Raw genomic sequence first — 21,863 nt, forward strand, 5'->3', positions numbered from 1 at the left:
CAAAGAGATTCTCATTGAATTTTACCCCAAAGCTCTTCAAAAGCAAAGGTGTCATTTCAGGTTGTACTGTGTGTGTGTGCATTGGGCAGGTTGCAGCGGTGGGAGGGGGAGACGAGATTCAGCAAGGTCCAAATCACCTCTCAGCTCTGTTCAAAGTTAAATTGGAAAAAGACTGCATTTATTTTATTTTGCCTTCCTCATAACTGTTATAGCAGGGATGCAGAACCTCTTTCACCTTGAGGTCCGAATTCTATTTTGGAGAAGCTCTCGAGGGTCGCATTCCAGTGGTGGGTGGGGCCAAAAAAACCTAACACCAGGATAGTGTAGCTTACGAGTGCAATTCTCTGCATGTTGAAACATTCTAAACATGCATAGGATTGTGCCCTACTGCTAGTAACAGCTTTAGAGGAGCTATTTTAACCATTTAGAATGGGGGGAAAGCTGCACAATAGCTGGGAAATCACCAAACAATCAGTGCTTGGGGGAAAGGGGCGGGGGCCAGGGAAACAGGGTGGAGCCTTCTAGGTACCAGTAGCGAGCTGGGTTTGGCTCCTGGGCCCAAAGTTCTGCACCCCTGTACTACAGCAATGTTATCTACAAAGGAGCCACCCTTTAAAATATATATATAAAGTTAAGGGATTTGTTCCCTTGTCATGCACAGGACTCAACTATAGTCATTTAGTATATGCAACCAGTGAGCTGACCTAAGATGTAGGCTGCTCTTGAGGCATAATCTCATGGGGACTAAACAATGGAGCAGAAAGTAGGACTGGCTCCTTTTTGCCCTAAATAGTATCCCTGCAAAGTATGTCATACAGCAGGAGTGGGGAACCTGTGGCTACGGATGGATAAACATCCCTAGATCTGATATGTCATTGTCACATGTATTTTTAATCCTAGCTGTTTCATCCAATTTTCACATCAGTCTGCATATTTTTTTAAAACCATGCAAAAGTTCACATTTTTGTTCGTAATTTTACTACTGTATGCATTTTTGTACGCAATATATCCCTTTTTGTACACAGTTTTTGAGCTGAGAACCCAATCGCAGCCTTTGGAGAAGTGTACACTCCAAAAGTTAACGTGTGGTTCTGATCTGCGCATTAGTCTGGGAAGTGCAAATTAAGTTGGCTTTCCTAAAAATGCTGACCAAACAAAATTCACCCTCATCCGTGTGGTCCTCCAGATGATGTTGGACTCCAGTTCCCATCAGCCCCAGCCAGCATGTCCATGGTCAGGCATGATGGGGGTGGTAGTCCAACATCTGGAGGGGAAGAAGCTGCCCACCCCTGTACAGTTTTGCCATGTCAGGGAGCAGGGCTGGCGTCAGACTCCAGGAGGCCCTTGACATAATGCTGCCGATGGGCTTTTGCTGTTGCTGCCTATCAGCCCCTGCACAGCTGCCTCCCATGCTGATCTAAAACTGGGCTTGTGTGGGAAATTAGGACTGCAAACTGCTTTCTCCCATACGAATCTGCCCTAACATTTCTGAGGCTCTGCTCTAAGTCTCCCTGTCGTCAGATGTCCAGTGGGTATGAAAGCACCTTTTCTATTACAGGGCCTAGAATCTGGAATAGTGTTCCAAGAGAGGTTTGCCTAGCCCCACCACTTGTTTTTTGGTAGGTAAGAAAGTAAGTCCTTTTTTAATGGACTTTTCAGAATGTTACTCTTAAATGAGATTTGCTGCTTCTGTTGTGGATTGTGTACTTTAAAACACCTTTTTGTGTTTTTAGATTAAACTGGATTGTTTTACTGTGACATTTGTATTGACTATTGCTCACTGCCTTGATTATGCTATAGAAAGGTGGGATACAAATGATGAAAAATAAATAAAAATAAGTAATACTGTTTTGGTGGTTCTTTGGAGACATGCTGTTAAAAATCTATGTAGTTTGAATTTTCTGTATTTGAAACTGCATTTTCTTCTAGCTTGAAAAGCCATCTGTATCTGGAAAAAGAATGGAATCATCTTTCTTCGCCAAGTCCTTCACTCTTCAGCAAACCTCTATATCAACATCATTATCCAGCCTATCAAACAAGCGTGAAACTTTGCCTTTTCTTTGGTTCACCTATTTTGCTCCCCATTTTCAGCCTGTCACCAAGTCATACTGCAAACACCCACTGCTTCCTCTTTACCTCCTCAGCAAAAACTCCGATTCATGCTCCTGCCTTATTTACTGCAATCTTCTTCCCGGCTTTTCCTCGATTTACCTCAACACCCTCCTCATCACCAAAATACAGTCAGGGCCAGAAATATCAGAACAGGGATAACTGTTTTGGCAGTTGGCCTCTGTACACCACCACATTGAAGTTGAAAGGAAACACACCCAGATGGGAGTGAAGTCAGGACTTTCAGCTGTAATTCAAGGGGGTTGACAAAAGTGGGGTACTAAACATTCAGGAAGTACAGCCAGTGGCATACACAAACACACACACATCGTTGGGGGCTCATAAGTAATGGAACGAATGGCTGACAAGCAGCTGCATGGCCAGGTGTGGCCTGTTTCCTGGGTACCCTATGACTAGTCAAGCAGATAAAGGCCTGGAGGTGATTCTGACTGTTACATTTGCATTTGGTAGCTGTTCACTGGAACTCCCAACATGAGGGCCAAAGAAGTGTCCATGCGAATGAAGGAGGCCATCATTAGGCAGAGGAAACTAAAGCCATCAGAGAGATAGCAAAAACATTGGGAGTGGTCAACACAACAGTTTGGAACATCCTGAAAAAGAAGGAATTAACTGGCAAGCTCAGCAACAGCAAAAGGCCTGGAAGAGCACGGAAGACAACTAAAGTGAATGACCACAGAATTCTGCTTGTGGTGAAGAGGAACCCTTTCACAATATCTAGCCAGGCCAAGAATGCTCTTGTGGAGGTAGGCATGTCATTGTCAACATCTACAGTCAGGAGACGGCTTTATGAATGTAAATACAGAGGCTTCCCAAGGTGCAAACCACTGGTAACGCTCAAGAACCAAAAGGCCAGATTAGCCTTCGCCAGCAAACACCTAAAAAAGCCTGCCTAGTTCTAGAGTAAGATTCTTTGGACTGATGAAACCAAGATTAACTTGTACCAGAATGATGGGAAGAGAAAAGTATGGAGAAGGAAAGGAACAGCTCATGATCCAAAGCATACCACATCATCTGTCAAACATGGTGGAAGCAGTGTTATGGCGTGGGCATGTATGGCTGCCAATGGAACTGGGTCTTTTTTGTTTGTTCAGTCGTGTCCGACTCTTCGTGACCCCATGGACCATAGCACACCAGGCCTTCCTGTCCTGCGCTGTCTCCCGGAGTGTGCTCAAGTTCATATTCATTGCATCCGTGATGCTATCTAGCCATCTCATCCTCTGCCGTCCCCTTCTCCTTTTGCGTTCAGTCTTTCCCAGCATCAGGGTCTTTTCCAGAGTTTTCTCTTCGCATTAGGTGGCCAAAATATTTGAGCTTCAGCTTCAGGATCTGTCCTTCCAATGAGCACTCAGGGTTGATTTCCTTTAGGATGGACTGATTTGACCTCCTTGCAGTCCAGGGGACTCGTAAGAGTCTTCTCCAGCACCACAGTTCGAAAGCATCAATTCTTCGGCGCTCAGCCTTCCTTGTAGTCCAGCTCTCACAGCCATACATTACTACTGGGAAAACCATAGCTTTGATTAGACAGACCTTTGTCGGCAAGGTGATGTCTCTGCTTCTTACTATGCTGTCTAGGTTTGCCATAGCTTTCCTCCCAAGGAGCAAGCGTCTTTTGATTTCATGGCTACAGTCACCGTCTGCGGTGATCTTGTGTAACTCAGTGAAGCCATAAGCTATGCCATGCAGGGCCACCCAAGACGGACAGGTCATGGCAGAGAGTTCTGACAAAATGTGGTCCACTGGAGAAGGAAATGGCAACCCACTCCAGTATTCTTGCCAAGAAAACCCCATGGAACTGGGTCACTGGTGTTTATTGATGACCTGACTGCTGAGAAAAGCAGCAGGATGAATTCTGAAGTGTATAGGGTTATACTTTCTGCTCAGATTCAGCCAAATGCTGCCAAACTGATAGGACGCCGTTTCATATTGCAGATGGATACCCAAAACATACAGCAAAAGCTACCCAAGAGTTTCTCAAGGCCAAGAAGTTGGATGTTCTTCAATGGCCAAGTCAGTCACCTGATCTCAACCCAGTAGAGCATGCTTTTCACTTCCTGAAGACAAGACTGAAGGCAGGAAGACCCACAAACAAGCAGCAGCTGAAGGCAGCTGCAGTAAAAGCCTGGCAAAGCATCTCGAGGGAGGAAACTCAGCATTTGATCCTGTCCATGGGTTCCAGACTTCAGGCAATCATTAACTGCAAAGGATTTTCATCCAGGTATTAAAGGTGATCCTTAAGTTTGAAATGATGTTGATTTGTTCCATTACTTATGAGCCACCAACAATGGGTGTGTGTGGATGCCACTGGCTGTACCTCCTGCATGGTTAGTGCTCCACTTTTGTCAAACCCTTTGAATTACAGCTGAAAGTCCTGACTTCACTCCCATCTGGGTGTGTTTCCTTTCAACTTCAATGTGGTGGTGTACAGAGGCCAACCGCCAAAACAGTTATCCTTGTTCCGTTATTTCTGGCCCTGACTGTATTTCACTCCACTCTTCCAAATGGCCGTGCTTCCATCTTAATTGTTTCACGTTATAAATCTGCCTGCAACCTTTTTTCCTCCAATTCTTAGGATCCCCAACTGCTTTTTCTTAAATAAAACCTCACATTCTCCCTTACATCTAAAACTCACTCTCAATTCCTCCTGAAAATACCAAAGACTGGCTTTTCCCTTTAGGCCTTATTCTCAATTGTGCAGTTCCGGACGCAGAAAATGTAACATCTTTTAAATGCCACCTGAAAGCATACCTTTTCACACAGGCTTTCCCTGGGCTGTAACCGCTGCTGGGTTTTACCTGGTATTTTGAAACTTTTAAAAGTTTTATATTATGTTTTTTCAAGTTGTATTTTATGGTTTTAATTGCGAACTACCCAGAGAACCTTGGCTATTGGGCAGTATAAACATGTAATAAATAAATAAAATGAATTGAAAGGAAGCCTAACTACATTTGCCTTCCCCAACTTGATACCCTCCAGATGTGTTGGACCACAATTCACATCATCCCCACCTATCATGGGCAATGAGGTTTGGGGTAGGCCAAAGTAACGTTTAGCACTAAAGTTCCACTATGTTTCCCATTTAAACCATTAATCATGATGTAACCTAAAATCCCTTAGATTTCAATGGAAACTAAGTACAACTAATTACATTTGGATCCAACTGGGAGATACTGGGAGAGATTTAAAAGTCATGTTCTTAATTTTCCCACTGAAATCAGTGGGACATAAGATTTTAACTTTGCCTGGGCTTTGCCTTTAACCTAAATGATGAGGCTTCATAAAAGTACTATGTGCTATTAACTGCTGGCATTTAAGACCAAGGCAAGCAGCTACAGTAGAAACTGAGCACACACAAAGCCAACATTTTAAGAACCATAACCATTTCAATGAACTTTATTAAAGCTCACTAAAGGCATCACAGGAACTTACAACAGGATGAGTGTTTACCTTCGTTTGGTTTTCCACACATGAGAATGTACTTGTTAAGCAAGAGACTAAAACTTAAGCAATGATTCATGCTGCTGCACATATTTCTTCTCATCTCTTCTAGCAAACATTTTGGACAATGAAACAAAGAACACTTTTTTAAAAAGTTGGATTTCATGTAGGCTTTTGATTGAATACCATTGTCAATGGAAGAAGCATACCAAAAATGGAGAAGAAAGAAAAACTACCTTGGCATCTACAAAAGCTCTAGGTGCAACCCTTTTAAAGGAGCAGTACCCTTTGTAACAATCCCTTGATATTATAGCCTTAACTGATACAAAAGGTTAAATTCCCGCACAGAAGATTTTAGAAAGTGTTCACAATTCCACAGGAATCTGAAAGTTACCAAGGCAATTTTCCTTTTAGAATTATCATGACCTCAACTTCTACCTTTTTCACCATATTCATTCCTCACATAATACAACAGAATTCCAAAATATAAATAGCTCCCCCAAACATTACATTTCCCCCATATCACATAATACAACTGCAGTCTTTTTCCACGATGAAATTGCTCATTGAAATGCAATAGTCTACTACAAGTCCATGTTCACCGGGCTCTCATTCATGTGACAGTCACCGTTTTGTTGTGCCGTTTCGACGTTTTTAATTTCTTCTTCTAAATCTTCATTTTTATGAATAGAAGGTGAATCCAGTGACTCTTCCCGTTTAGGAGAGTCTACTTTTGGCTTTGGCTGGGTTACAATGGGCTCACACAAACTGTGTAGTTCCTAAAACAGAAAACATACGTACTGAATGCATTTTGGGGAATAACAAAAGATAACAGCTGTTCTTCTGAGCAGGTATACTAGTACTTAGCTCTGTAGTCTGAAAAGCAATTGGTCTGCTTAGGCCAGAACTAGATGTTATGATTTTGAAAGTAAGGCCAGAACTCACTACAGCACAAGCATGGCTGCTGACTAAAACAGCAGCCCTGCATCCTCTCTCTCTCCCCAATAATGTCTAATAATACAAAATATGTAATGGCTGTCAATAAGCTCAAACTTTTCTCACTCTCACATGAAATGGACTGGGGAAGTCTGTTAAATTCTGTGCTAGATATGAGGGATGGGCAAATCTGCCAAGCTCAACTTCATGCAGGTTCTCATTTTCCTACATTGAAATTCATTCTGTCCTGCTTATCAGAGTGGGATTAAAAAAAAAAATCTGCACGAAAATCCGTATGTATTTTAATGCACATTTTAATAAATGTACCCATTTTTGTACTTTTTTTCAAATGTACGCATTTTATGCAAATGGTTTGATTTGCAAATTGCACTGCAAACTTTGGGAAGGACAGATTGCAATATCTACCTACATTCTGGTTTACACTGAGGTTTGGGCGGTCAAAATTTGGTGAGTTCGCTATGAATCGTGAACCATAGCATGAACCAAATGAATTTCCCAGCCTTCCTTACTAGATATGGACATCTATGCTTGCATATATTTGCCCTGCTCTGCCCCTGTGTCTTCAAATTGGACTTAAACTGGATCTTTTGATTGTCAAGATGAGCCATCAGAACACACATTCAGTTTCTAGGACTTTAGCTTTTCCTCCAGTGATTAAATCTGCACCATGACTAACACTTACCCTCAGCTTTCCTTTGATTTCATTTACACAAACTATAGGATCCTGATCAAGACTCAGTTTTGCTTGGGCATTCAGAATGTTGCTTATCCATTCCATTGTGTCACTGACACACTTCTCTACTTTGTTCATTTCACTTTCATCAATATGGATGTACTGCTCATCCTGAAATAGGGAGATATGTTAGTTATTATCTTAACAGTAAGACTTTTCATGTGTTCCTGAAGCACTGAATATCAGTTGGTCTAACTATTCCCATTCATCAACTAAGGGACGCTTTGCATATTCACATGACAGTGACAAAACAGGAAACGTGTGTGTGCTCCCCTCCCCTCCCCCTACTTCCAGACCTCACACAAAGGATTTGTGCTCTGTCTCCACACCGGGAGAATATATGTTGTGTGAAACAGCTCTGGAACTTGGCAAATATCTGCTTATCAGCCTTGAGTTGAAATTTTTGAGAAGTGTCATCTGAAATAAGCTTCGCTAAAGCTATTTGTTGCAAGTTCACTCTTGCAAAGTTTGTTACATCTTACCCCACTTCCAGTCCCATTGTTATTGTCCCTCATTTAAGAGAGGTGATCAGGCTATGCCACAAACCACTTATGCTCAGATACAAATGAATAATTATAACAACATTGAAAGAACCATGCCTGAACTCTGCACTCAGCTCAAAATCATGGAAGAGATAGTAGGTATGCTAATGTAACTGAAATGATCAGTCAATACGGGGTTTTCTGAGGTTATGCTGGCCCTGCCGAGTCACAGTAGGCTGCCAAACTTCAAATCAGAAACAGGATTGAGGATGTACACATACAGCTACATCCGGACGCACAGAGGTATCAGCTTCAAACAATTCATAGAATCACAGAATAGCAGGGTTGGAAGGGACCTACAAGACCATCAAGTCCAACCCCCTGCTCAATTCCTGTTAATTGTTTTTTTCTGGGGGCTGGCAAAGATTCTGCCTGCAAAAATACCTTTTAGATTCACTGGGCAGTATCCAACTGGCTGCTAACATGCCTAGGGATACTCTTGCACCCTACCAATTCCTGCCCACAAGCGGCGCCCACCACTTGCAGAATGGAGATTTAGCATCTCTGGGGGCAATCAGAACCGAGCGAAAACACTCATATGGAGGCTTCCTCTAGGAAGCGTTAAATCTTTGTTGTGTAACTAAGTCCCGCTTGCACAATGGAATTGGCGGGACCCATTGCCTGTGCAACAGAATCTGTGGGGGCCCAAGAGAATTGGCAGGGGCATAAGCACCCCATTGGATTCTGCTGGAGATCTTGCAAATTTACAGGAATGTTTACTACATCAATAATGTTGTTTATGACAACAGCATTTTTAAAGTGGAGATAAGAAGCAAATGCCTTATGAAGAAATAGGAAGTCCCCAGGGATCCAACAAAGCTGGAAAATTATGTTGCACGAGATCAGATAAAAATCTGGCCAGACTGAAACTGTGGCATTACCAAAGAGAATCAAACACATTATTAGCATGGGGGCCCAGTGTACTACATAGAATAATGTGTTTTTTGCTTTGCTGGTGGTTACAATTAGTGCTACTTTTATAAAAGCCATTGCTGTCAGAGTAACAACAGTGATGACCCTCTAAAATTGGGGAGTTTCTTACTGTTTATTATTGATGCCCCTGCAGTGTTTTATTTGTTATATTTGATACTGCCACAGTACAAAAACTGATCAACAATTTAACAGTAATGTAACTTACACACTCACTATTCAGAACCTGCTTTATAGAAAATACTTTGTGCAGTCCCTACTTGTGTATAGCTTTAGGCAAAAAACAATGAGTTGATGTAGAAGGCATTAAGGTCAGCTGTAATACACAGTAGGCAAAGAAAGTCAATTCCACTGGGAGTGAGATTCCATACCTTGTACTTGTATTCTTCTGTAATCCTGGCATAGCTGTGAGTCTTATGCGCTAGCTCGTCCAGTAGCTTCGGCCGTTCTGCTGCTTCTTGATATCTGATTTCAATGGGAGTCCCGAATTTCTAAAGAGATCAGAATGATTCACCATACATACAGAGAATGATCCTATACATGTGTACCCAGAAGCAAGCCACACTGGGTTCAACAGTTCTTACTCCAAGTTGGTATAGGATCGCAGTCTTAAGCAATCAATAAATGTTTCTTTTATGCAGTGCACAGTGAGTGAAATCCAACCCAGTTTCTCTGTTAATGGAACTGCTCCTGGGAGGGGCACTCTTCCCCCTTCCCCATGCAGCACCCTGCATGCAGCTTGAAGCCTTCCCCTGAAGTTTGGGTGGCCATCTGGAGCAGATTGGGGGTGCAGGGGGAAGGGAGAGAGAGACAGTCCCGTTGTGCGCGTGGCCTTCTACTCATGTGACATTCATTTCTGCCCACGATGACAGTAGCCATACCTTTAAGTCAGCCAGTTTGTCCATATAGACCTGTTTAGGTTGATCCTCTCCCTCCTCATACAGCCAGTCTTCTGTCTCTGACAGTAGTGTGGAGAAAATCTGGCGGTCCTAAGCAAGGTTTAACAATACGTTTAGTTACACAGGGCCACCTCACCACCTGCTGCTTGGGAAGCTTCACAAAATGCAAAATATATCCATGTGCTCAAGCTTTTCTAAAATTAAGTCGCCACATATTAAAGCATTGTTAAGAAGAAGGGGGGGGGGATGCGGGAAGGCTATAAGGAAGATACTAAAACAGAAACCAGCAACAGAATCTCTAATGCTCTTGGGAAACACAGGATTTGCTACCCCAAGACGTGGTGAGAATCACCGACTTAGACGGCTTTAAAAAGGGGATCGGATAAATTCATGGAGGATAAGGATATCAATGGCTACTAGTCATGGTGATCATACACTACCCCAGGGTCAGAGGCAGTGTGCTGCTGAAAACCAGTTGCTGGGAAGCATCAGCAAGAGGATGCTACTGCCCTCATGTCCTGCTTGTGGGCTTCCCGCAGGCATCTGGCTGGCCTGCGTGGGAACAGAAGACTGGATTAGGCAGGCTTTTGGTCTGATCCAGCAGGGCTCTTCTTAGGTTCTTAAGGGTGCAACCCTATGGATGTTTAGACAGGAAAAAGTCCTACAGCTCCCAGCATTCCCCAGCAATTTTTTTCTGTCTAAACATGCAGAGGACTGCGCCCTGAAGAAGCTTTCTGGCAAAAGTGGGAACGGAGGAACAAAGATGGTAACCTGGAGGAAGCCACTTACACAACATGGAAACAAGCACCCCAGAGGCCTGGCTGCTCGCTGGCTTAAGGTACGACAATGCACTCCATGCCCCCACAACCAAGTGTGATGCCTCTAAGCAAACTGGCAGAGGTCGAGCACTCCTCAGTAACTAGTTTTACAGGTTGTTTGCTTTGTGCAGGAAAGGGAGGGTGGCGGGCTGAGCTTCTTCCACCCCGCAAAGCAGACTGCAGCAATTCCTGTTGTCACAGCCACCACGTCCTTTGCATACCTCCCTTGCTTCTGGATCAGCAACTGGAGGCAAGCAAGGGGCCATGCCTTAAGGCAAGGATGCAGAGCCTCTTTCAGCCCAAAGTCTGAACTCCATTTTGGAGAAGCTCTCAGGGGCCTCATTTCAGTGGTGGGCGGGGCCAAAGGCAAAAGGGGCAGAGCCAAAACAACCCCCCCCAAATGCCAGCATATTTTGGCTTCAAGCTCTTACTGCCTGTAAGTATGCCTTGGGAGAGGCATTTCAACCTTTCAGGAAGGGGGGGGAAGCTGTACAAAAGCTGGGAAACCACTAAATGATTGTTGTTTGGGGGAAAGGGGTAAGGCCAGGGGAAGAGGGTGCGGCCATTTGGGGAACCCCGGAGGCAGAAGAGGACTCCTGGAGGGCTGGATTTGGCCTTGGGGCCTTATTGTGCACCCCTGCCTTAAGGACTGGGTTTGGCGCTGGGAGCTCCAAATACTGATCCCCTTTCTATGCTCTTGATGGCCTGAAAACCTAACAGCATAATGCTATTTGGTGCTTTAGAGGGAGCCAATGTAAAGGATGCAGAGTGGATCTTGCTTGCCAAGTCGTATGATCCTTCAAGAACTTTGATTTGAGGGAAACTTTGACAATGAAAACAAAATCAACAAAATTCTTGGTGCTAATACTACCTTTTTCAACACTTGTATCAACTAATCTACATGTTATCTTTAATACAGAATACATTCTAATATACCATAAAATTGCTGGATTTCATCACATTTATGTAATTTACCCTACTTCTATGTCCAAAAACATGACATTTAATTGAGGAGGGCAGGCATCTGGGTTGTGCCCTGGAGAATTCTGGAAGCTCTTGTCAATAAGCATATTTTACACTATCTTGAGTAGGAAGCAGAATGTAACTATACAATTGGAAAGCAAAACATTTGAAGCCATTGCTTGATAAAAAAAAAATACAGCATTTAACTTATGCAGTGTAAATGTCCTTGGAAGCATTCCCGATGAGGTGGGTATAGAAATATTTTAAGTAAAAGAAATACCTTTTCACACACAAATTTCTCATAGGGTCCAGACAGCTTGTCCCTGAAATCATAAATATATTCTTCAACTGCATTCTTTGCATCATTTCTTTCCTTCTCCAGTTTGTCTTGCATGATCATCTTGCCCTGTTCAATTACCAAAAACAATTAATTTATTACATTAGACTAAGTATCAGATTGTGAAATAGTACAGAACTATACTTTGACCAAAAGAAGGTGGCCATGTTCACACAAACACTGACTGCAGCATCAAGCAGGGACTTGCATGTGTGAACAGGCCACTGCAGATCCAAGAGCAGGAGTGGAACTTTCATATCAGCCCAAATGCCATCTTTTCCAATGAGTCAGTTCACACATTCAGCTGCCAGTCATGAAGCAATGAAAAATCTACTTGTGTCTGTGCATGTATGATGAACTGGCCCTCTATTTTCTAGATTGCACTGCCGTACCTTCATATAAATGTCAAGGATTGCAACCCTAAGCATAGGTGATACCAAAATCAACTCGACTTATGTTTGAGTAAACATGGGTGGGATCAGGCTGTTCACTAAATGTCATGTTCTTATTTGAAAAACAAATCCTCATCCATACAAAAGGAATAGATCAACCCCATGTGCTTATCTGCAACAGTCTCATTTATTTTATTTTATTTATATACTGCCCAGCTGACAGATGCCCTTGAGGTGGCTTACAATAAAATAACCAAAACAATAAAAACATCAAGATATTAAAAATATTAAAGAGCCAGCAGTAAAGTTAATAACCAGAGCAACCGATTAAAGATTGAATGCCTGCTGGAAGAGGAAGATCTTAACCTGGAGACTAGATGCATACAGGGAAGATGCCAGGCAGATCCCCCTGGGATGGGCATTCCACAGACAAGGGGCCACTATAGAGAAGGCTCTTTCCCTGGTAGCCACCCGTGACACCATTGTGGGTGGTGGCACCCAGCAAAGAGCCTCCAAAGATTCTCTTAGCAATCGTGCAGGAACATTTATCTGCCTCAAATGCTTTGGGGAAGATATGGTGGCGGTCACTTGCCTCGGAAGGCATTCTCACCTAACGATCAAGAGCTACCGCATGTCCTTTTGTTCTGTATTTTCTATGGTTCAGCAGCAAATGATTGATCCCTTAACTGGACATATTACCAGGTAGGCCAGCCCAATTTTATGTTAAATACAGTCAGGGCCAGAAATATTGGAATAAGGATAACTGTTTTGGCAGTTGGCCTCTGTACACCACCACAATGAAGTTGAAAGGAAACACACCCAGATGGGAGCGAAGTCAGGACTTTCAGCTGTAATTCAAGGGGTTGGAGAAAAGTGGGGCGCTAACCATTCAGGAAGGACAGCCAGTGGCATACACACACACGCACATCGTTGGGGGCTCATAAGTAATGGAACAAATGGCTGACAAGCAGCTGCATGGCCAGGTGTGGCCTGTTCCCTGGGTACCCCATGACCAATCAAGCAGATAAGAGGCCTGGAGGTGGTTCTCAGTATTACATTTGCATTTGGTAGCTGTTCACTGGAACTCCCAACATGAGGTACCACAGCATCTGTCAAACATGGTGGAGGCAGTGTTATGGCATGGGCATGTATGGCTGCCAATGGAACCAGGTCACTGGTGTTTATTGATGACCTGACTGCTGAGAAATGCAGCAGGATGAATTCTGAAGTGTATAGGGCTATACTTTCTGCTCAGATTCAGCCAAATGCTGCCAAACTGATAGGACGCTGCTTCATATTGCAGATGGATAATGACCCAAAACATACAGCAAAAGCTACCCAAGAGTTTCTCAAGGCCAAGAAGTGGGATGTTCTTCAATGGTCAAGTCAGTCACCTGATCTCAGCCCAGTAGAGCATGCTTTTCACTTACTGAAGACAAGACTGAGGGCAGAAAGACCCACAAACAAGCAGCAGATGAAGGCAGCTGCAGTAAAGGCCTGGCAAAGCATCTCGACGGAGGAAACGCAGCATTTGGTCAAGTCCATGGGTTCCAGACTTCAGTCACTGACTGCAAAGGATTTTCATCCAGGTATTAAAGGCGATCCTTAAGTTTGAAATGATGTTGGTTTGTTCCATTACTTATGAGCCCCCAACGATGTGCGTGTGTGTGTATGCCACTGGCTGTCCTTCCTGAATGGTTAGTGCCCCACTTTTGTCAAACCCCTTGAATTACAGCTGAAAGTCCTGACTTCGCTCCCATCTGGGTGTGTTTCCTTTCAGCTTCAATGTGGTGGTGTACAGAGGCCAACTGCCAAAACAGTTATCCTTGTTCCAATATTTCTGGCCCTGAATGTATTTTTTTATAGATCACATTCTTTTGGTATCACGTCTGTGGCCAATTTTTTTCAGTGGTAATGCAAATGAAGAAGCAATTAGTGCCTTGATGGAGGGGGGGATATTTTAGGTTAATCTTGTAAAATTGTATGCTTGGGTTGATGATGTCTAGGTTTTATGCTACGTTGCGTAAGTAAAAATATTGTTTTTATATGTTTCTAATCTTGGTCTCTTGATCGCAATAAAAATGTATGAATACTTTACTTATAGTATTTGTTTGTGGAATTCATGTATTCAAAGATCTTTCCGCTATCAAGAAATGTGGCATGAAGAGATCCCACTAATGTTACGATCCCAAAGGACAAAGATGCATCTCAAGTACAAGTTAATCTACATTCACACCTCTGTTTCAATGTACATGTTGAGCAGATCTTTTCCAAGCTGCCAGACCAAGTTAGCTTCAATAGGCAACTCAACATTCTTCACTTTTATCTTGGGCTTTTTAGCTTCCGGAGGCTGATCACTTTTCTTTCCATTTCCCTGGGGTGGATAGCAGAGAAGAACATTACATCAAACAGGGACTGATAGGCATTTTCTCAGAAAGCCCTTCTGCGGAAGATAACACTTCACAACACATTGTCGTGGTGCAATCTTAAAATTTCGCTGGGCTTGAATGACTTTTAAACGACCTGGCCAATATACGTTGCCAGAGCAACAAGTTGCTTACTCCTTTGATGGGAGATTACTTTTATACACGGTTAAATTGATTTTTTTCTTCCAGAAGAATGCATTTAAAGGGTCACTCACTTTTTCAGCATCTGGGATTTTGTTTCCTTCAGAGAGAGCCTCAGGAGAAAGGGGAGACTGTGATGTTTGCTGACCATCTGTTTGTACCTGGGACTGAGCTCCAGCCTCATGGTTGCCTTGCTGGAAATTGTTCTGAAATGGGAGCCCAGGCACAAAAGATGTGAGAAGTTTCGTTAGAAACCATTCATGATCTACAACAGATTTAATGTTTGATACACCTAGGCTACAAAAGCTACCTTGAGAAGCTCTCCATACATATTGGCATTATAAAATGCATGCACATTTGTTCCTTGAGAGCACAGCTATATTAAACATCTCCCTGGCATTCCCAGAGAGATGAACCACTCTAATCGAGCAAATGACATAATATATCACAATCTCTAATTATCTCCTTGAGGCTGCAGAATTACCTCTCTTCCCAGTGTCTAGCAGGAAATGTGTTATTTTATTTACTTACTTATTTCATGTGTTACTTTTCTATACTTCCCAAAGCTCTCCAGGCAGTTCCCAAAAAATAAAACCCTAATATACAATGTAACAAAACATTATAGGAAACTTTAAAGCCTGGGAAAATAAAAAGGTCTTCACCTGGTGCCAAAACAACCACATAGCAGCTACAAGGCAAGTCTCTTTGGGGAGGGCATTCCACAACTGGGGTGCGACCACTGAAAAGGCCCCTCCTTAGTAGCTACCTGCCTCGCTTCATTTGGTGGGGAAACTCAGAGGAGGGTCTCTGAAGATGATCTTAGGGTCCAGGCAGGTATATATGGGAGGTAAGCTGTTTGATACTCCAGTATTAATGTGTAGATTACTTTTGAAGTATTCCAAACATAGGTACATGGGAACTCACCTTATACCAGGTCAGACTATTTTTTTTTTTTTAAACTTAGGCCAGTATCATCTACTTTGACTGGCAGTGCCTCTAAGCAAAGTCTCAGGCACAAGTCTTTCACCTTACCTGATACCTGACCCTTTTCACTGGAGATGCTGGGGACTGAACCTGGGATCTTCTACATACAAAAGCATGTGCTCTACCAATGAGCTACAGTTCCTTGACTGCTAGAGACCGCTCCTACTGGTGGCTTATCTGTATCTCTCTGTGGCTAAATTAGAAACAAACCCCCACAAAAGAATGGAGTTCTACATTAAGCAAATTATACATCTAGCACCATGCACCAGAACATTCTAGAACTAACACAACTCAGGGAGGCAGCAAGGAAATACTCTTACTTATCCACCCCCAAAACCTAACCCATTTTTCCTATCCTATCCTGAAGCACCAACTAAGCTTGCTTTGTCAGAGGTCACTCTGTGTATTCCAGGTAAGGAGACCAACTTACATCAGAGTTCTCAGGATGTTCTGGGTTCTGAGGACCTACTTCCGCTTCAATGCCGGGATCTTCACCCTCTTCTATTTTCATCTGCTCCACCATAGATGCAGTTGAGACACTAAAAATGCCATGGCTATTGATGCGGACTTTGACCTTGACTTTAGTTTTTTCTCCATCCCTCTGAGCAGCAATATTCTGGATAACATATTTGCCTAAAAACAGGAAAACGATCCCAAAGTAAACACTGAAATCTTAAGGTTATTCATCAAATCATGCAATTTTTAGAATGTCTTTTGAAGATGCTTAGTATTGTGCAACACAAAGATTAAAAAGGATGGAGAAATCTCACACTGCCCACAACTGTGATCTTTAAATTGTGCTTGCAATTTGTTATTGTGGGCAGTCAGTGTTTTTACTTCTGTATGCCCCCAAACACCAGAAGGCTGTGAGAGGAGCATATTTTGGGAGTATATTCAGAATTAATTGGTCAGATCATGAAAGTCACGAAGGGTCAAATCCAAAAGATTTGGATTTGAGTGGCAAGTTCACAGGCATGAATTTCACAATGCTCCCACTGTGTTGTTTAGCACCAAACCATTATTTTCAGACAAATCTGATACATCCATCTATGGAAAAAGACAGATTCATCAAATTTGTATTAAAGGACTGGTTCTTAATTTCACTGATATGTGAATTAGCCAAGGGGCCTAAAGCATTAGGAGACCCTTGACTCTCCACTACCTTTCTGGGCCAGAAATGCTTCTTACTCCCCCTACATACTCCATCCATCATTCCCTGAAACTGTGCCATGTACGCCTTGAAGCAGCAGCAGAGACTGCAGTACCAGCATGTCTGTCTTTACGGCAAGCTTCTCTTGTGGTTTTTTATAAATACTTGTGTTAAAAACTAATTTCAATAAGTCTGCTGACCGATTAATCAAGAGGCAACTTCTTAGTTAATTAAATAAACCAATTAATTAGATATTGCTACTCTACTGAAAACTGTTAATCTCCTTTGCAGTTATAGTCTTTCTCAATAACACTGACATAACCCATCACCATACACTGTATTATTCAGAAGAATATAGTATGCGCACACAAATCCTACAGTGCTTTCTTATTAACACTGTGGGCGACACTGCTGAGTGCACCAGTTCAAAAACACTGTATGTAATGCAGATCTGTCAATATCAGTCCAGTTGCCAATATTAGACTATTAAACAATGCCAAGCAAGTTAAATCTGTGAGAAGGGAGGGTCTTTTCTTACATGGACAACCACTTACCAATATTTTTTTCAGGGTAAGGGACACCACTGGGATCAGAATAGAAAGCTTGGAGTTCAAATGAGCCTTTTCTGTAAAAAGTCAAGACTTTGGAGAAAGGTGCTGCATGATGCCTGCTGAAAACTTCATGAATTCTACAAACGAAATGGAGGGGGTGCATTAGAAATGAATCTGTACTGAAGTAGCCTCACATTAGACTGGAATTGATCTACTACATCCTACTGACTGTAAAAGTACGTGTTGTACATAGGATTTTAATGCATAGGAGTTATTTACTGACATTCAGCAATTTGCACGGCTCCATTCAGCTGGATGGAATGATCTCTTCCTGATATAATCTGAAGTACACCTCCCCACCCACCCTACCCTGTCAACCTGGCAGGCCTATCCCACCTCTTGCACCTCCAGCTGTCCACACTCAAAAACGGCCTATGTGTGTAAAACCTAATGTGCACAGGCCTAGATTGCGCAGTTAATTTCCCTGATTCTATATGAGAATTGTCTGCCTGATCTCAGTCTACACATGTAAACTGCATATGTTGCATCACCTAATGGACATCAGAGGCAGGGTAGGCTTATTGGGTGGTCAGGGAAGGAAGGCACGTTCTCCACCACATGCATTGGCTGGACAAAGGAGAAGAATCATCCAAACTGGTCTACAATTAACAACTAATCTCCTGTCTGCAATATTTCAATACAATACTATTCTTCCTTTGAAAAGCTCCGGAATTTAATGGGGCCCACCTATGGGGAAGTTCCTCTATGGAAGAACCTCTGAAACAATTAGGGATGTACGGATTATGTAAAATCTGTTCCAGCTGTGTTTCATGGATTGTCAGTTGCCTTTTGTTCTGTTGTCCACCCATTGCCGGAATTGGATTTTTTTTGTTTCCAAATTTATGCAAATGTGCACGTGCCAAAATTTTATTTATTTAAAATATTTCTTGGCTGCCTTTCCAGGCAGAAACCCTCCCAAGGCGGCTTACAGCAATAAAATACATTTAAAAAGTTGAAATATTAAAAGTGAATGCACACATTCCCCTCAAATGGCACTGCCATGCTTTAGCCTATGGGGGAAGTGTGTATTTTTGGCCTGTTTTTTTTTTTGTTTTTTTTTTACATTTTGTGCATTTTTCTACTACAAAATTTGAGCAAATATACATCACGGTACAATCGACATAAGTGATTAACTGAAGCCACAGATAATTAGATCTGAACGTTTTGATCACATCTACCAAATTATTCACACTTGCGGTAGAATTACTATGATTGCTGCATGTGCGTGTAAAATGTCTACGATCACCAAATTTATAGGCTCCAAAAGGTTGATTTTTTTTTTAATCTATATTTATTTTATTTTTTATAAGTGAAATAAACAATACCAACAACATAGTCAAAATCTACAGTTTCCAACATTACAGTATTCTGGGGAAGAAAAAGAAAAAAGGAGGAAAGCAAAAGAAGAAGAGAAAAAAAGAAAAAAGAAAAAACTAAAGGTTGAATATTAACATCACAATCAGAACTGACAGCCAAGTTGAAATCAATTTTAAAAGATATGCATGCCATGCCTGAACAAAACTGTGTTAGTACATGGGTGGCTTCTACTGCTGATACAAGCAGACCCATGTCTCTTCTCCCGTAACGTCTAGTAGTACAAAATGTGTGAAGTGACACCAGCAGGTTGTGAATTTGTCACCACTGCAAGTGGCTACCAATGAATTCAAACAGGAGGAAAACCCACCACACAGTGGCATCTCGTTTGTCTTACCAGATCTTACAAGGGAGGCAGGAAGAGGAGGAGAAAAGGGCAACTAAAATCATCAAGGGGCTAACTCCCCTAAGAGGAAAGGTTACAGCATCTGGGACTGTTTAGCTTAGACAGAAGGCGAGTGAGGGGAGGTGTACAAAATTATGCATGATGTAGAGAAAGTGGATAGGGAGACATTTCTCTCTTTCTCTCTCTCATAATAGTAGAGGGTCATCCCATGAAGCCGATTCAGGACAGATAAAAGGAAGAAGTACTTCACACCATGTATAGTTAAGCTATGGAATTCACTTCCACAAGATATAGCGATTGCTTACCAATTTGGATGGCTTTAAAAGGGGACTGGACAAATTCACGGAGGAGAAGGCTACCCTATGGCTACCTGTCCTAATGGCTATATGCTACCTCCAGTATCAAAAGCTGTATGCCTATGTACACCAGTTGCTAGGGATCATGGGTGGGAGGGTGCTGTTGCGCTCATGTTTTGCTTGTGAATTTCTTGTGGGCAGCTGGTTGGCCAGTGTGTGAGCAGCATGCTGGACTAGATGGACCTTGGTGTGATACAGCACAGCTCTTCTCATGTTCTTAAGAGAAGGACATAACATGTGGTTAATTACGCCTAGAAAGTTGGTCAGAGGTTACAGGTTAACTGTGTAAAACCACGCAACTTCAGGTGTTCACTTACCCATCCGCATCTTCAGACTCTGTATTCCACTGAAGTGATATTGGGTATGGAACTGCATCTGTGATCGAGATTTCTCTAACTTTAAAAGCTGGAGACAGAATTGCACACTAAAAGAAAACACATTACAAAAACAACAGTTACTGCCTTACCAATAGCTTGGATAAAATAACGTATGAGGAAGAAAGAATGGGGCATTTTATTGGTTCAGCCAAACAGACCTGGCTAACGATTCACAATAGACTTCCAGATATTTTGGATTTCAACTCCCATCAGCCCCAGACAGTATAGATGATTGTCAGGAATGCTGTGAGTTGTAGTCCAAAATATCTAGAGGGCCCTAAGACTGCACTACAAAGCCTAATATGATAAAGAGAGAAGCTGACATGTAGAAGTTGCATTTTTAATCAACACCAGGTATGACATAATCCTCATGTTTACCTGGCAACAAGTTCCATTTACTGAAATGAAAAATATTATTTCAGTGTTCTGTCATTCTTATCTAATTTATCCTCACAGCCACCCCCATGAAGTAACGAACGTCCAGAGAGGTAGCTGCGTAACAACAAAAAGCAAGTCTTCGGTAACACTTTAAAGGCAACACAGATTCATTGTGCTGTAATTTCCCATTGACGCATGAAGTGGTCCTCAGCTGTCACTGCATATTTCTCTCTGTTCCCATATAGAGAACATGGAAGCTTCCATACTGGAAGCTATGGGTAGTGTCCAATGTTAGTCGTACTTACAGCATACCCACTGAAATGAATGGGACTTCAGTTGCTTGGGACTTAAGTCCCATTCATTTCAATGGATCTACTCTAAGTAGGACTAACATTGGGTACTACCCTATGGATTTGCCATACAGCTCAAGGAAAACTGTATATTGCATGCTGGCATGCATCAAGAGACACCCCCCTCCCCTTCCTTCCTGTTTTTTTTAAAGCAAAGCAGTTTCAGGAGGGGGGGATTTTAGAGCAGGCAAATGATAGGGGGAAGAACGGATGCTCAACTCTTTCCCTGCCCACTAGTTCTCCTCTGTCAGTCACCTGACACAGGAAGCTCCTCCCCACGAGGGTTACAAATGAATATTTGCCTAGCAAGCAGGTTTTTAACCTATGAGGGGAAAAGCCACTAGGTGGGTGGGTGGGTGAAATTTACAGCAGAGAAGTGTTGGGTGGGGAAGGGTTTAAGCACCACCACCCATTTCTCAGCTCTAAACTCTCCCTCCCAAAGCCGCTTTCCTTTTAAAAATATAGCGCTGGCAATGTCTGGCTTCACACGACACAACAAGCCAGAGTACTGGTTGAGTACGGATTGACGCTGAATCGTGGGTTGTATTGTCTGAACCCAGCTGCATTAACAAACCATGATGTGTTAATCACAAACAACCCACAAAGAGAGCCATGGTTTGGTGTTGGGTTGTGAACTGTGGGTTGTTCGTGGTTTGTTAGCGTAGCTGGGTTGACAACACAAAAACCCATGGTTCGGTGACAACCCACACTTAACCCTTATTCTGACTTCTCATGTTATCCAACACCTGTTTGCCTGAGGAAAGGACCCATCACATCTTCAACTCTCATACTGCTACAACGTGACCTCAAACACAATGCTTTTTCAGTGGACTTTCCACAATGAGCTGCAAATAATCAAGTGCTGAGTAATCAAGTGATGTAAATCAAGTCTAAAAAGGTCCATCCTCCAAAAAAGATGCAGTTGCCATTGACCTACCTGCAACGCACAGCCTCTTGCAACAGCTTCGTCAGCATTTAGTGTCGTGCTGACATCCTTGCCAAAGAACTTCCAGATCTTCTCTTTCACAGCTGGGATGCGCGTGGCTCCACCTACAATTTCAACAGCGTACACATCATCCACTTTGAGTTGGATTTGGTCCATCAAGGAACGAAGAGGAATCTCTATTCTTTGCAGGAGGTCAGCACACAATTCTTCAAACTGGGACCTAGAAAGGAAAACGTCACAAAAGCAATGTCTGAAGCGCTTTTGGAGTGAACTAAGACAGTCTGGCAA

At 42.6% G+C, this 21,863-nt stretch overlaps 1 protein-coding gene across 1 annotated transcript in view; it reads right to left on the reverse strand.

The window, feature by feature from the left end:
- Positions 1–5,494: 5,494 nt before the first annotated feature.
- HSPH1 (heat shock protein family H (Hsp110) member 1) overlaps positions 5,495–21,863 on the reverse strand; it is a 33,267-nt gene continuing 16,898 nt past the window's right edge. The window contains exons 8-18 of the mRNA XM_084842971.1: positions 21,567–21,795; positions 19,842–19,948; positions 17,392–17,525; positions 16,118–16,320; positions 14,778–14,909; positions 14,373–14,510; positions 11,688–11,813; positions 9,609–9,716; positions 9,099–9,218; positions 7,205–7,366; positions 5,495–6,344 (exon numbers count right to left, since the gene is read on the reverse strand). Of these exons, the coding sequence (XP_084699097.1) occupies positions 6,150–6,344; positions 7,205–7,366; positions 9,099–9,218; positions 9,609–9,716; positions 11,688–11,813; positions 14,373–14,510; positions 14,778–14,909; positions 16,118–16,320; positions 17,392–17,525; positions 19,842–19,948; positions 21,567–21,795 (1,654 nt within the window). The 3' untranslated portion in view covers positions 5,495–6,149. The remainder of the gene's footprint in view (positions 6,345–7,204; positions 7,367–9,098; positions 9,219–9,608; positions 9,717–11,687; positions 11,814–14,372; positions 14,511–14,777; positions 14,910–16,117; positions 16,321–17,391; positions 17,526–19,841; positions 19,949–21,566; positions 21,796–21,863) is intronic.

Source organism: Heloderma suspectum, chromosome 3 (genome assembly GCF_057233095.1).
Source record: "Heloderma suspectum isolate Gila_16-S chromosome 3, 16-S_ref, whole genome shotgun sequence".
Lineage (NCBI taxonomy): Eukaryota > Metazoa > Chordata > Lepidosauria > Squamata > Helodermatidae > Heloderma > Heloderma suspectum.